This window comes from Miscanthus floridulus, chromosome 18 (assembly GCF_019320115.1).
Source record: "Miscanthus floridulus cultivar M001 chromosome 18, ASM1932011v1, whole genome shotgun sequence".
NCBI lineage: Eukaryota > Viridiplantae > Streptophyta > Magnoliopsida > Poales > Poaceae > Miscanthus > Miscanthus floridulus.
Window position 1 is genome coordinate 110,515,593 of NC_089597.1, and position 16,106 is coordinate 110,531,698.

General features: G+C 46.3%; 2 protein-coding genes across 3 annotated transcripts; one reads left to right on the forward strand and one right to left on the reverse strand.

Annotated features, from left to right (window-relative positions):
- Positions 1-5,440: 5,440 nt before the first annotated feature.
- Positions 5,441-9,342, forward strand: LOC136522708 (CASP-like protein 2C3). Of its 2 annotated transcripts, none has more exons than XM_066516520.1 (3): positions 5,441-5,770; positions 5,889-6,069; positions 8,767-9,342. In XM_066516520.1, exons 1-3 carry the CDS (start codon positions 5,604-5,606, stop codon positions 9,028-9,030), a joined length of 612 nt encoding a protein of 203 aa, XP_066372617.1. In that variant the 5' UTR covers positions 5,441-5,603; the 3' UTR covers positions 9,031-9,342. The 2 variants fall into 2 exon arrangements, with proteins under 2 accessions (XP_066372617.1, XP_066372618.1); XM_066516521.1 differs by having other exon boundaries at positions 5,889-6,033.
- Positions 9,343-9,676: 334 nt separating this feature from the next.
- Positions 9,677-15,701, reverse strand: LOC136522707 (4-coumarate--CoA ligase 4-like). Its single transcript, XM_066516519.1, has 6 exons — positions 14,920-15,701; positions 14,086-14,439; positions 13,212-13,410; positions 10,483-10,696; positions 10,281-10,383; positions 9,677-10,052 (listed from the first exon to the last, which is right to left on the reverse strand). The coding sequence occupies exons 1-6, from the start codon at positions 15,574-15,576 to the stop codon at positions 9,909-9,911; spliced, it is 1,671 nt and encodes a 556-aa protein (XP_066372616.1). The 5' UTR covers positions 15,577-15,701; the 3' UTR covers positions 9,677-9,908.
- Positions 15,702-16,106: the final 405 nt, after the last annotated feature.

A 16,106-nucleotide genomic window follows, 5' to 3' on the forward strand; every position in this document is an offset into this window, starting at 1 on the left:
TTCTTTCAGGGATAGAGGGAGTAGTATATAAAAATACCACCAGAAACTATACCTATCGGCAACAACAAAGATACAAAATTATTGTTCATAGACAAGGCATTCAATTATAAGCGACAATTATTTTATGAGTGAGATATCAGATAAAGCAAAATGCATAATATATATAAAAAGAGTCGCTATGAGATTTGTGCTAGTGAAACTTTCTTAAGTTTGACTAAATTTATAGCAAATATTAGCAATATTTATATCTCTAAATAAGTTTATTATAAAATATAGTCAACGATCTATCTAATAATACTAATTATGTATAATAAATATTAATATTTTTAATATATTTAGTTAAAATTAAAAGTGTTTGAGTTCTCGTAAAGTGATAATGACATTTTTTATGGGACGGAGAAAGTATGACTTAGTGTGTCCATGGTGGAGAGACGTGCCGGGGAGAAAATGGATGAGAGCCGGGGAGAAAATGGATGGTAGGGCTAAACAAGGAGAGAGAGAGTTCAGGCTTTTAGCCCGGTTGTCTGCTGCTGCGTTCATATGTCCACAAGATAGTATGTTCCTAGCGGTTTGAAGTTTTTCTAGGAAAATTATCCAACTTTGTTTACATGGCACTTTCGTCCGTGAGCAAACAGCGAGAATTCCTAAGGAAAGATAACGATTTTCAAATATTGACCTAGGGAAACATAGTTCTCCTAGGGTTCCTTCAGTTTTTCTAGGGAAAACGATGTAAAAAACTCTAGGGAAATTGGTGAATATTGATAGTGCTTTTGGTTCTTGAAGGTGTATATATACTTTTGGGAGATAGGTAGATAGGGACAAAAATCCCTTTTCTTTTGTCTGTGATATATAGAAACACATGCAACATATTTGTGTCATTCACATGCAACATATTTGTGTCATTCACATGCAACATATTTGTGTCATTCACAAGGATGTGAAAAACAACATTCAACATGTTTGTCCATTGTCATTAGTGAATCGTGACTATGCATAACAGCATGAAAGATGTTCTTTTGATATAAATTAATTCAAGTTCTTATCGTTTTGTGGCAGCTCGCAAGTTAGTAGATAGATTGAGACACATTGAAATGAACTAGATCCAAAGTTCTCGGTGATCAAAACAAATAAGTGAAGCACAAGCGACCTCTTTGCATTTAGTTCTTCATAATCAAGATAAACAAGTTAATCAGAAGCACAAAGAAGATACAAGAACTAGCAACTTCTCTAACTAGTTCTACTAGTAGTCTTTCTTCCCAATCCCTAAAATATTGTTGCATCCCTCAAATTCAAAATTGTGGTGTCAGTGAGACCTACTCCTTTCTTGGAGCCCAATGGCAAGTCGATATATTCATCCTCCCATTAGAAAAAGGGACATCCTTCCCCATTGCACTAAAAAAGAAACCAAAGCAGGCTCACGTCAAAATCCAAAATACTAAACAAAATCTAAGTCTTCCTGACCCACCTTGTGCACGGGACAATAGTAGAGGACTCGGCCTTCACTCCATTGTTGCTTCAATTTGCACCGCACAACCCACCACTTCCCACATTCACCACAGATAATCAATGGGAGACCATCATACCTACCTAGACCTATTACCAACACACTTGAGTCAATGGGCATGGTGTCGACGACGCTCGCTACGGCGGCGCCGGGAAATTCAGGGAAAGGGAAACGAGGTCCGCCGGACAGGCTGATGACCGATAGAGTGATTAGGTTATGTCTTTACAGAGTCATTGGTTGATCCTCTCCCTCTCTTCCTTCCACTCTTCTACTACTCACTGCTGGGCTTGGGCTCACAGATATTACAAATCAATTCTGGGCCGGTCACTCTCTTGTTCTTGGGCCTGATGCAAATACTCCTCTTGGGCTCAATGTTTACCGGGTGCGGCATCGTGACACATGGCCATGGATTTGGAGCACTAGTGGCGACCATAGTCATACTGTTCTTGGGACAATTGGATCGTGGAACATAGTACGCTTCTTAATAAATGTTTTTCCACTATAGAAAACCTGGGACGGGATTGTTCCCACTTTCCTGGAACAGTAATGATGTTCCCAGGACATGGAACATGGTATTGTACCAAGTTCCCGGTGATACTGGCAGCGGCACCCTAAGCAAGAACTAGAGAAGGGGGGGGGGGGGTGCGAGATTGATTTAGGAAGGGGATGAGTTGAGGAGAGGGATGTGTTCTTTTATTTAACACAGGTTAAGTGACTCAATGCAAAATTTTCGGCACCTTAACCGGTTCAATACACAGGGAAGCCACCACCCACCATGAATTTATTCGTCTCTTGAACCGATATGAATTTACAGTACACAATATAAAAAGTCTAACAATCTAAAATTGCACTTTGAAAGTCAATGGGTCTAAGGAGAAAAAAAAAGATGGGGACGGCCCCCATGGAGCAACCATGGGCATCCATTGTGTATTTGCGACATGTGTCTAAGTTTATGCATCTAACGCAGGAGAGATATGTAGTTTTTCTTTATAATTATTTCTCCTAAATTTAAAAAGTAAATCTACGGTGGGTGCGCATGGTTGCTCTACGGAGACCGTCCCACTCAATTTTTTTTCCCGGATCCAAGTGATGCATGCGGATAAGTTAAGAGACATTTGTTGCATTTTGCTCTCTCGGAGTGGTAAATGTGTATTATTCTTTTCACGGTCAGAGCTAAGCCATCGTTTCACTCATTTTCTCCCTTGCCCCAGCCAACTCAACTGCTGACCGTGATTAATACCCCGAGATGCACATGCACGCGCGGCGCAGCCACATGGACACACGACACGACGACACACCTTCGGCCTATCGCGTTTGCGGCAGCGGCGGCAAAGATTGCGGGCTCCATTGTTCGTGTCAGTGCCCAATCGAGCTTCAATACCCTACAGGGACAGTACTAGCTACCTGACTGTTAAGTGCCTTTAATTCCAATGGAAAATGACAGGGTGTTATGGGTTGAAGACTTGAAGTACAGTAATAATTAGCCACCGAGCTCAGTCAACCATTCTGATAGCGTAGCTAACATCAAAGGAGACACTGACCCTGAAATCCTGATCGAGCTAGTGCAAACGTGCAACCATGGCATGAGCTGATCAAGTAGTAGCTGGACCTGGATACACGTACGCAATTGCAGCTACTAGCATGGTCGATTAGCTAGGTCGTGGAAGTGCTTCCTTCTTACTAGCAATAGCATTTTCCGTTGAGGCCAGGGGCATCAATATTCAAGCACCAACCACCAAGAATTTTGACCGCTACCACTTTGCACTAGTACTCCCTCCGTCCTAAAATAGCTATAATTCTCGTTTTTTTGAGAAATAACTTTAACTAATTTTATATAAAAATATATTAATATTTATGTTACACAATTAGTATCATTAGATAGATATTTGAATCTTTTTTTTATAATAAACTTATTTGGAGATTCCAAATGTTACACGTATTTTATATAAATCTAGTCAAACTTAGATCATGAAAACTCAAAACGACAGTTAATTTGGGACAGAGGGAGTACTTACAAAGGATTCCACCTATAAACTTGTTAGGTGGCTCTTTTCAGTAGTCTCCGTGGCTATATGGTAAATGTGTTGCGGTGGCATTTCCTGTATATATTTTTTTATTTATACTCTTCTAATAAAAATTCGCGAGAAATCCACTTCCCCTCTCCCCCTAAGTTTAGCATGTGCCCAGAATCCAGATAACTCCCTAAGACCTTGTTTGGCTGTTGTCGGATTCGCTTTAATCCACATATGTTGGGGTGTATTGAGATAAAATTACACCCCAATACACGTGAATTGATGAGAATCTGAATACATCCAAGCAAGGCCTAAACTAACATTTAGTTTAATTTACTCCCTCCAACTATTTTAGTTGCTCTAGTTACCCTTTAATAGGATTTATTATTTTTATTTCTTCATGTGTAAGTTTAGTTTTAGACCCCATTTGGTAGAGCTCCTACCGGCTTTAGCTTTTCTGACGTATTCAAAGCTCAAACACTATTCATAGGAGCTCTTTTTATCTTTTCTATCTCTTTCTCTCACAAAGCCAGCGGAAGCAGGTGAACCCAGTTTTTTTTAGCTTCACCTGCTCCCAGGAGAGAGGAGAGATAAAAAAAGTCCTGTAAAGGGTGCAAGAACAGTAAATGTGTCGGGGAAGCCGGGGCCAAGAGCTCTACCAAATGTGAACTTAGGGGGTGTTTGGTTTCTACATGTTCTCCTAAAATTCCTGTCACGTCGAATGTTTATACACATGCGTGGAGTATTAAATATAGACTAATTACGAAACTAATTACACAACTGGCGACTAATTTGCGAGACGAATCTTTTAAGCCTAATTAGTCCATGATTTGACGACATGGTACTATAGTAAACATGTGCTAATGACATATTAATTAGGCTTAAAAAATCGTCTCGCAAATTAGCCTCTATTTATGTAATTGGTTTTGTAATTAATCTATATTTAATGCTCTTTATTAGTATCTAAACATTCGATGTGACATAAATTTTAGGAGCGACTAGAAAACCAAACACCCCTTAATATCAAAATTTATGAGGCGACAGACGAAATTGTCACGATATAGAGTACTGTTCTAGGCAGCGTAGTAGCACGCCAACCAATGATCCGGTGAAGTGACGGACAATGTGGACGGCTGCATTCCGCGCCAAAAATACTAGGCAGCGGATTTGGACCTCTCTCCGTCAGCTGTCCGAGAATGAAATGTCCCTGTGCCAATGGCAAAGCACGCGACGACGTGCAGCTGGTTGGAAACGGAACAGTTGCGCTATCCTTGAGGCTACAGCAATACGTTGTGCTCCGGGCAGTTGTGCTGCTGCATGCACTGCGTTGTGCGTTGGAGCGGCTTTGCATTGGTAGCTAGCCTCCGATTCCGATCCGTCTCTTAACACGCTAGCTGCCTGAGTGTCTCCACCGTTGCAACTGATGACTACTGATGATTCCATCCGTTCGTACGTTTGATGAGTGAGAGAGCTGGCACGTTTCCTAGCTAGTACACCACTACACTGCACGTGAAACTCTGTACTGGTACGTGTGGTCGGTTCGAGTGCCCCTCTAGAGCATGGCAGTACTCCATATGACAACGCGACACGGCTAATCCCCCTGCCGTAAAACCGTGTGAAAGCCCCCGAGTACTAGCCGTGTCTTCCTGGGATCCCATATTTCCATCCCATGACTAAACTATCCCTCGGCGGCGTGTCCTTTGGATCCCATCAACTGTGCGACGCCGTCCGGCTCCGGCCGGCCGGGCACCATGCACAGGTTTGTTCGGTAGCCTGGCGCGGTACAAGCACGATGCCCCGGTACGTGTCGTGCAGCGACTCCATGCCGTGGAGCACCCGTGACCCGAGACGGCCGACGCACAAGGCACAAGCCGTGCGCGCGCCTATAAGACCCGGCTGACCCGTGTCGCGTGGTGGAAACGATCGAAACCACTAGGCGCTCGCGCTCGCTCTCGGTCTCGCTCGACTGGTCAGAAGCCCCCGCGCGAGCGAGAGCGAGCGTTCGGTTGGCGGAGAGTTCACGCGCCTCGCGCCTGCAGGGGAATCGATTGTGGCAAGAGCTACTACTACAAGTAGCAGATTAAGCGATGGTGGCCGCGGCGAGGGTGTGGGAGGTGAAGGCGGAGGGCCTCCTGCGGGGCGCGTGCGCGGCGCTGGCCGCGGCGGCCGCGCTGCTGGTGGGGCTCAGCACGCAGACGGAGACGGTGCTGCTCGTCACCAAGAAGGCCACCGTCAAGGACGTCCAGGCACTCTGGTAATTAAGCAGCCTTCCGAAGCTCCGCTTCGTTCTATTCCATTCCATTCCATGCGCACGCACGGGTCGGGTGCTGATGAGTTGTACGTGCGCGTCTTGTGTCTCTGCCCTGCCGCAGGGTGCTGGCGATGGCGGCCGCGGCGGCGGCGGTGTACCACCTGCTGCAGCTACTCAAGTGCTTCTACCTCGGCCGCGTCGGCGGCGCGAGCCCCTGCCGCCGGAGCAGCAGGGCTCTGGCCTGGACATGCCTCCTGCTCGACAAGGTCAGGCGCAACAACTCCCTCCGTCTCCGTGCCCTCGTACGTACAGCCGTACTCCTCTGCGTTCAAAGGAGGAAGGGTTGCATCCCGCCTTTCCTTGGAAGAATCTTCAAGCTTCCGATTGGGGGAAATGTCTTTTTTGCTCACTATCGCAATTAAATTACTACGTAAATAAAACCAATCAAATGAAATCCTGGGAATCATAGTGAAAAACACACACATACGTAGATGAGCCGGAACTGCTGAAATTAGTGGAAACTCAAAGGACTAAGGGGGTGTTTGTTTGCCCCTCCTAAATTTTAGTCGCTGTCCTATCGGATGTTTGGACACATGCATAAAGTATTAAATATAGACTAATTACGAAACTAATTACATAGTTTGCGAGACGAATCTTTTGAGTCTAATTAGTCCATGATTCGACAATAGTTTGCTACAGTAAATATGTGCTAATGACGGATTAATTAGGCTTAAAAAATTCGTCTCGTGGAGTACTGACAGATTATATAATTTATTTTTTTATTAGTATTCGAACACCCATGCAATATACTCTCAACACACCTCCTAAATTTTAGTAGCTAGATCCAAACACTGTCTGACCTTGGGTTACAAAATTAACCAGAAACAACAAGCAAGGGCTACAGTGGAGTATCCAATCCAACGCTTCGCATGACAAGCCTGGGCATTCATTCGTAGTAGCAGTACGTTGTATCGACAACACGGTCTAGCCAGAGTACTGTTCTGCCTTTTGTCACTTTACTTGAACAACCTCGACCGTACTCAGTATGCTCTGAAAGGAACATCACCATCACTTAAAACTATCAAACGATTTTGACTGGTGATAGTACCGAGCTCGCGGAGGATGCTATTGATAGACTTATCTGAAATAAAAACTTTTTAAATTTCAATCAAATTTATAGAAAAAAAACTATATACAAATATTAAAGACCCTAACTGGGTACTCTATACAAATATAGTTTATTCTTGGTGCATCTGTTGATACTAATTTGATGTCATAAATCTTAATACTTTTTTAAAAATTTGCTCAAGCCTAAAAAGTTTTTTTTTGAAGATAGCTTTAAAAGTTAATTTATTCTTGTGAGGAAGTACTGGTTCATTTTGGAATTAGTGATTAGCACCTTTCATTCGACAGTTGTGTTACCTATAGCACACGGCAGAATGCATGGCACCATACTCTATTCCAATCGTACACTTGTGAGGCCCCCTACATGCAGATGCAGCTGCATTGAAATGTTAAATAAATACCGGTACTGCAATTACCAAACATCCAAAAAGTGCTCATCAGCCCTTCTTTTACAGACAATGATTTTTTTCTAAAGGAAACTCAATAAATAAAGGTGCTCATCCCTACACAAGGACCAGGCAAACATGATTGAGATTTAATTAAGATAGCGTTTGCTGCACCTCTCCGTCCTATTTGTTTGAGCTTGTTTAGCTTATAAGCCATGGCTGAAAGTATCGTTGGCTGGTTTGGTGTGAGAGAAAAATATTATTCGTTGGCTGATAAGCCATGACTTATAAGCCAAATACGACCCAGCGAACAGGCTGCTCATCTGCATCACTGTAGTCTCATTAAGCGCACCAAGATCGCTATCAATGGAGGAAGGCTGGAATTATGCAACCTTTTTGCCATTCGGTTGGGCTTGTTTGACTGATAAGACATGGCTGAAAGTACTGTTGACTGATTTGGTGTGAGAGAAAAATACTATTCGTTGGCTAAAAAAGTACGACTTATAAACCAAAAGCCTAAACGAATAGGGCTGTGGTTGTCACGCGGATATGGTGGACTACGACTACGACATCGTCTTGTGTGAGTGAATAGTGATCGCAGTTGGTTAGCCGTTTCAATAGAGTTTATTTGTTTGCAGCTTCAGCCGTGTTCCAAGAAATTATCTTATAATAAATAAATAAAAACGTGAGGTCCATACCTGGTTCAGTGGCTCCGATGCTCCAGCTAATTTCTCGTTTGTGAAGTCTGAAGTGTGAATTTGCTTGAGCCCACTCCCAAATCCAAAGCGGTAGTGAAGTCTGAAGTGTGAGCCATTGAACGTAGCAGGAGTGTAGGACACAGCCATTGATTGCTAAGGACGCCGCCGCGCCGGAGAAGGACGGACGGACCCGCATGCACTGCCGCCCCGTGTTGCCAACAACCGCAGATTCACAGAGAAAACTCAAACAGTACGGCTACTAACCACAAGGACACGCAGGACATGTTTAGTTTCAAAAACTTTTCCCAAAAAGTGCTACGGTAATCATCACATTGAATCTTACGATATGTGCATGAAGCATTAAATATAGACGAAAAAAACTAATTGCACAATTTGATTGAAAATCACGAGACGAACGTTTTGAGCCTAATTAGTCCATGATTGAATATTAATTACTAAATAAAAACGAAAGTGCTACCGTAGCCAAAATCCCAAACTTCACCAAACTAGCAAGTCAGCAAAAAAAAATTAAGTCACCATAAATAGCGCCATACTCATATGTCTCCAAAATTAAGTCACCATAAATAGCGCCATACTCATATGTCTCCTTCTGCCACAGTGCCACAGTGCCACACTACCGCTGCACGCTGTGTCTGTTTGCTCGTCATCTATCATGTCGACCTGTTATGGTTTGGTTTCGCTGTGCTGCGAGCACGGCACGGCGCAGCAGCGTCTCGCACACGCAAGCTAACTCTGGCATGCGCCGCTCGCTCTGTGCCTGTGGCCGCAGGCGTGCGCGTACACGACGTTCGCGACGACGGTGGAGGCGGCGCAGGCGTGCGTGATCGCGCTGGACGGCGCGCACGCGCTGCAGTGGACCAAGCTCTGCAACATCTACACCCGCTTCTGCGAGCAGATCGCCGGCAGCCTCGTGCTCGGGATGCTGGCCGCCGTGGGAACCGCCGTCCTCTCCGCCGCCTCCGCGCGCAACGTCTTCCGCCACTACTCGCCGTCGTCGTCGCCGCCGCCGGGGACCTACGCCGCCGCGCACTAGCTCTCCGGGCCCAAGGAGTCAGCTGGGCCGGGTGTGCTTCTACGAAGAATCTGACACTGGGCTGTGACGAATTGCAGGCCCAGATGAAGGGTGACCTGGGCTATGAAGATGGAGAGAATAGAGTTCTACTCTAGAGTGTGCTCCAGTAGTCCTACTCTTGTTTTCCCTCCTCCTCGTCCTCTCTCTCTCTAAGAAGAGGTGTGTACTTCGATTTTCTTTTGCTTTTGTTGCATTTGATACATTAGTGGACACATGAGTATGCATGTTCGTCAGTGTATTTCGCAGATAATAAAATGTTGCCTCTTACTTGTAGATTGTAGTGCAGCTAAAGAATAAAAAAACAGCAATTACTGCGCGCTAAGGGCTTACAGTATGCTGTTGTGTGACTTCAGTATTATACACCTGGACTTCGACAAGTCCAATTCATCCCCCAGTTTTGGAAACCACGTTCCAGTTGAAAAATGGGATACAATTACAAAATTCCAAATAAATTCTTCCTCCAAAATCACCAGACTTTTATCTTCCAGATTTCAATATCAACCCAACATGGCTCAGTTTTGTAGGTACCCAATACGAGAGATCAGTCTGAATTTAGATCAGTCTGCATTTCACCAAAGCGATATGCTGGGGTTGACTTTTATGAACAATAGATTAACCCAGACATGGTATACATTATAATCAGCATTTGTTGTCAAAACGATATCTATACATGATACAAATACATATGTCGGACACAAACAAACAAAGCATACCTTACCCATCTAAAAGAATCAATATAGACCTCTTGGCCTTTTTATATATACCATTGCCATCTCATGAGTAGTAAAGCATGATTTTTGACAAAGGTGTCGAAACTAGAAAAAAATAGTAACAAAATATCAACTTTTGGCCTGTGTGTTGTCACTGCTCGGAATGCCCGCAGCAAGCCGTGCTCTCAGGTCCTTCCTAAGAATCTTGCCGGAGGGATTCTTCGGAATGGAATCCGTGAAGAAAACTCTGTTGATCCTCTTGTAGAACACGACCTATAACACAGTACAAACTGTAATAAGGTATGGACTCTTTGGATAGTTTGGATTATAGTAGTTTGCTTTCAAGTGCATAGGCACATGAACTGATGCAAGCATTTCTTATGTTTTTACATGATGCAACCTTAGTTGAAGAGTCCTTCCAATATATACGGTTTCTGGACATGCACTGTACATAACAATTGTGTTGATTATTTATTTCAGAAAGTCAAGATTTGGTATTACCTCCTTTGCAACAAACTGTTTGATCTCGTTCTCACTAATCTCAGAGCCTTCACTTCGTATAATGAATGCAACAGGGACTTCGCCAGCAAGTTCATCTTTCATTCTGCAATTGATCCAAAAGAATTATTTCCTTGACACCAAAGTGATATGGACCATGTGACCTAATGTCATTTCAGGATTTAAGTGTGTGGGATCAACTTACGAGACAACAGCAGCATCCTTAATTTCAGGATGTGTGATGAGAAGGGCTTCAAGTTCCGCAGGAGGTACTTGGAAGCCTTTGTATTTGATTATCTCCTTCAGCCTGTCAACAATGAAGATCTCATCGTCATCGTCCACATAACCAATGTCCCCAGTGTGCAGCCATCCATCCTTATCAATGGTGTTCTTTGTCGCTTCTGGATCATTCAGATAACCTGCACATCATAGGTTTCCGTAATTTGCATGAAAACAGTTACTTGCAAACATTCTGGTGCAATTTATAATTTAATCTGATAACTAATAGCAGAAAAATATGTTTAGTGCTGACAAAAAAAATCAGATGGTCCAAGCATACGATATTCAAAAAGAATGTGAAAGAATGTGATAGGATAGTTGCTAGAGACAACTTCAGGTTTAAAGTCACAATAGTGATAGCTTAGGTGGTGAAAGATTGCCATCAATTATACTTGCTACCTACAGTAAACCCTTATACTGATACCACAATTTCTTCTCATTCCCAAAAAAGATATTTCTACAAGGTCTTAGTCCTTGAGGCTTGAGGTGGTGGCATGTGGCAATTACTGCCGAAAGCAGCATTGATCATATCCAAACTCACATATATCTTCTATGGAGTAGTTTTTATTTGGAACATATATATTGTGTGGTTGAAAAATGGAAGGGCAGACCATTGCTCTCTTTGTTTATCGAAGGGACAATCATATCTAAATGCATAGAAAAATAAATAAATACACCAAAAGTTCAATATTCAAGGGCAGTGAAGGAGAAAGAAAAGGACACAAATTTTGGAATATCCCAATCAACATGCACATGGGTATCCACAGAGGCACAGACCAGCCTATCGCTATCATGGATTCATGGATACAATGTAAGCACACTCTAAGGCGCACCAAAGGGATATTTCACCTTATTGCATCTACAGCAGTTTGCAGAAGGCAAGAGAACCCTCAACAAATCGAGTCCAGAGCTGAAAGGTAAAAATAAAAAATAAAAAAAACTGATGGAAGGATACACCTACAGAAGCCAGCTGTCTGGTCCTACCTAACATCTACCTTGATGATAAACAAAGATTACAGCAGAACTGGCTATTAGCTGCTAAACTTAATGCTTGAACTTTTCATTTTAAAGAATTTGTGATTTTAAAGCAATTATGATATCTAGTACTCTTATAAAGCTAAACCCCACCAGATGATTTTTCTCTTCATGCTCAAGTCAGGAAATGCAGCCATTTTGGCTATGACACGAACAGGTCCACACAGACACAGCTGCCTAAGAGTCGATGGATTTTCAGGTCTGGGCAGGTGGGAAACAAGCAAAGGGTTTGTCGGTTTGGTCTGAATTTCACACTTCTGGAAGCTTACTTTCACTAGGTGCATGCAAGCATATGCAATTATCCATACAGCATAACTAGCGCATGTCTTCATTTTCTCATTTTCTAGCATAACTTAATAACCGAAATCATCTTAGGCCTGAGTAACCGATGCTGAGCTGCTCCCACTGCTACATGTACTCACAGTGATAATGGCAATGGACAAGATGTGCTGCCAATAAGGAAAAATATGGCTTCTAGAGCTATGAACAGATCAAGAACAAGTTTTTGTATTTCTGGTCTCAGGTAGTCAGGTTCTTCTCCTCGCATTGCACAGGCGAGGGTAAGGCTTACCACTAACACCCTTCCCCAGACCCCGCACAGAGCGGGAGCTCTCTGCACTGGGTACGCCCCTTTAGGTAGTCAGGTTCTTATCAGAACCATCAACCATGTTGTCATGACGAACTGATTGGCAATCCATGGACGATTGGTTACCAACGTGCCTGCCTCCGTGGCAGTCGGATGCAACAACTGCTGGAGACGATTATTGGCAGAGTGATAATGAGCCGTGTGCTATAAGGAAATCATCAGTCTCTCTGGTGCTTAGGTTCGAACAACCGAACAAGTAGGCAACCAGCAATGATGTAGCGAAACTGGAAGTGCACCGAACACGAACTTTTGGTGTGCCAAAGGAGAAGCTTTAATTTGGTACAACAACTACACCTACTTAGACTAGTCAACTTTTCCATAGATACCAAACAGAACCAGTAGACTGCTGTTCCAGCATGCATGATAGGAGCGCATGCACACCCATGAGCCATGAAGCAGCTGAGAATGCTACTTTTTATTTCCTCAGATTTCTTGAGTTTATAATCCTACAAGTTCGAAATATTTGATAGACGAACAGCTGACATGGGAAAGGGTCAATTGTTTTATTCCTGATGACAAAATCAATTTACTGAAATACCTATGTGTATAGGAGCAAACAGTGTTTTGATGCTACCTAGGCATTCATGCCTGATGGGCGATGGCAAAGCAGAAGCAAATTAGTTTACGTGCTAGTGGGCTCTACCTTAACTTTAGAAAAACTTATCAAGTTGTCCATGCTAGCCATCAGTCGTGACAGCTTTCATCCCGTGAGTTGAGAGCAACGGCAACGTTGGCAAGGGGATCACTGTGATAGGCCAACCAAACTCACATTCGGAGATTTTATACTCGGCTAGTGATGGGCTGACGGCTGCACATCCACGGGGGCCTAAACTAACCTGATCGTACTCACCAATGATTCAGCGCTGTCAGTACTTACTTGCACCACGTGACGATAATACACCACCAACATGTCAACATGTTGTTACAGTATAAGTTCGCGTGTCAGGGAAGAGAGTAAGAGGATTGGACAGTACCTTTCATGATTTGTTCGCCGCGGATGCATATCTCGCCTGGCTGGTTCCGTCCCAGCAACGCGCTGGTGTCCGGGTCGATGATCTTCAGCTCCGCGTTCCTGACGACGGTGCCGCAGGAGCCGGACTTCACCTCGAACGGTTCCTTGGCGAAGGCCAGGCACATGGCCAGCACGGGCCCTGCCTCGGTCATCCCATACCCCTGGTGGAAACGAACAGAGATTTTTCAGTCCAAAGTATCCCATTTCTCTACTTCGAAATCAAATCATATCACATTCACATTTCAGCAAACAAAACCCATTTTTTGCACAAGTACAAGCGTGACGCTGTGGTGCAGCGGCATCCGTGGTGGGATTCGCCCACCCAGAGTTTGCCAGTTTGGGAGGGAGGAAAGACCGGAAGAGTAGTTGAACGAAATGCTTTCTTAGCGAGACGGCAACCCAAATCATGGGGTTGGCGTGTGCCCCCGACCTTTCACCACACTAGGCCCCTGCAGGCAGGCAGGCACCCTGCACCTACGTCCTACGCCTCCACTCCATCAAGAGCGAACAGAGCACCGGCGCCTCGACCGCTCGACGCAGGCGTAAAGTCGTTGGGCGTGGTTGAGATGTCGCCTTGGCATGAGGCACAGGCAAACCCGAGCGGTCCTGCCTGCCCCGCGGGCCTCTCGCGGCCCGCAGCCAAAAAGACGGCAAAAGAGCGACGTACGCTAAAGGCTACCACCCACCAACTCTCCTACTACTAAACACAAACACATCCACGATAGTACTACTGGCACTGTGGACAATGGGCATGCATTCAATCATGAAAGCGGCATATTCGTTCGGCATGTGATGAAGCGTGGTTACGAGGTGGGGGTGGGGTGACGCGAACAGACCTGGCCGAGCACGGCGTTGGGGATCTTGGCCATGAACGCGTCCTGGAGGTCCTTCCCCATGGGCGCGGCGCCGGACATGACCATGCGGATGGAGGCGAGGTCGTGGGCGCCCACGCGGGGGCTCTTGGCGATCTCCACCACGATGGGCGGCACGAAGGGCGCCACGGTCACGCCGTGCGCGCGCACCAGCTCCACCAGAGCGCCGATCTCGAACTTGCGCATGATCACGATGGCGCAGCCGGCGCGCAGCCCCGCCAGGAGCACCGAGTTGAGCGAGTAGATGTGGAACAGCGGCAGCACGCACAGCACCACGTCGTCCTTGCTGAAGTAGAGGTTCGGGTTCTCGCCGTCCACCTGAAAATTTGCACAAACGGACCATCAGTCAAAACGAGTCCAACGAGGATTTGAACACTGAACGCTGGCTGGCGCCATTAAATCCTACTCCTGTATATCGGCACGGATCTCGGGCCGTATCATGAGATTGTCAAACAGCTGGCTATGGCTGCCTAGAATTACTTCTGCTGACAGGCGGGACCCACGTGAGGCCGGCTGTCCCATTAACGGCTGATGACGCGCGGTGGTAAATGATCACTGTATTCGCGCCGACAAAAAAGCGCGTGAGAAAAAAAAAAATCCTCCCGAGCTGGAAAGCGGGGGCCGCGCCATCACGCCACTTCCAATCGAAGAAGCACAGAAAGGGGAAGGAAATCCCCAAAAAATTCGACGCCCCAATAGAAAAATTTTCCTCCTCGTGCTCCTAGAGCTAACGGGATGGAAATGGAATGGAGCAGGGCCAGTGGTGGCAGGAGGAGGAGCTCTGCTCTGTGCTCTCACCTGCTGCGCGACGCTGGTGACGAGGCTGCGGTGCGTGAGCATGACGCCCTTGGGCAACCCGGTGGTGCCGGAGGAGTAAGGCAGCGCGACGACGTCGTCGGGGTCCACCTCCTTGTCGGCGTCGAGCGGCTCCGCGGCGTCCATCAGGGCCCCGAGCTCGAGGCAGCCCTCGAAGGCGCCGTCGACGGCGACCACGGGCACGCCGCGCTCGGCGGCGAACCCGCGCACCTTCTCCACGGCGCAGGCCTCGGTGACGATCACCTTGGCCCCCGCCGCGGCCGCCTGGCGGTGGATCTCGTGCGGGGTGTAGAACGGGTTGGCCGTGGTGGTGGCGGCGCCCAGCCGCGCGGCGCCCAGGAAGACGAAGGCGAACTCGGGGCAGTTGCGGAGCAGGTTCATCACCACGTCGCCCTTCCCGACCCCGATCCCGCGCAGCGCCGCGGCGGCGGTCCGCGAGAGGCGCTCCACGTCGGCGTAGGTGTGGACGGCGCCCGTCTGCCCGTCGATGAGGCACGGGCGGGAGCACACCTCGGGGAGCCGCTCGAAGCAGTAGGCCTGCAGCGAGAGGTGGCGCGGGATCTCGATGTCCGGTAGCTTCGAGCGGAACACTACCGACGCCGCCGCTGTTGCGGCGGAGTCCTCCGCGACGGAACCCATCGTCCTCGCCGCCGGTGAAGCGATCTACTCCGCGTGGGCCGGAGGGCAAATGGTGGTCGGGATTTCGAGGGCTCTGCTCGTATCCGCTGCTCACCTGAGCTGAGGAATGGCGGAATTTGGGGGAAGGCCGGGTTATTATACGCTGCGTGGCTCGAGGAGATGCTGGAGCAGACTGAGAAAGCGTCCGCGTCAGACCCGGACGAGAGAATCTATTTTAGATTTTTATATTAACTCTCAGGTAAAAAATGAACAGAACACTGATACAATAGTTTAAAAAATAAGAAAGTTTAGAACGATAATACTTGTATGGTCAATTTTTTTAATAATTTATATATAATTATAAATTTTTTTAATGACATACATATAAAAGCATCAAAAAAATAAAAAAGTCGATTGGGGAGGGGGGGCCAGATCACAAAGGAGGACCGGTGGGACCGCAGTGTCGGTGGGGGAACGCGTAACGAATTCGAGGGTGTCCATGCCACCCGACACGGACACCGCGTTGGTGAGATGGCACGGGTCGGTCGATA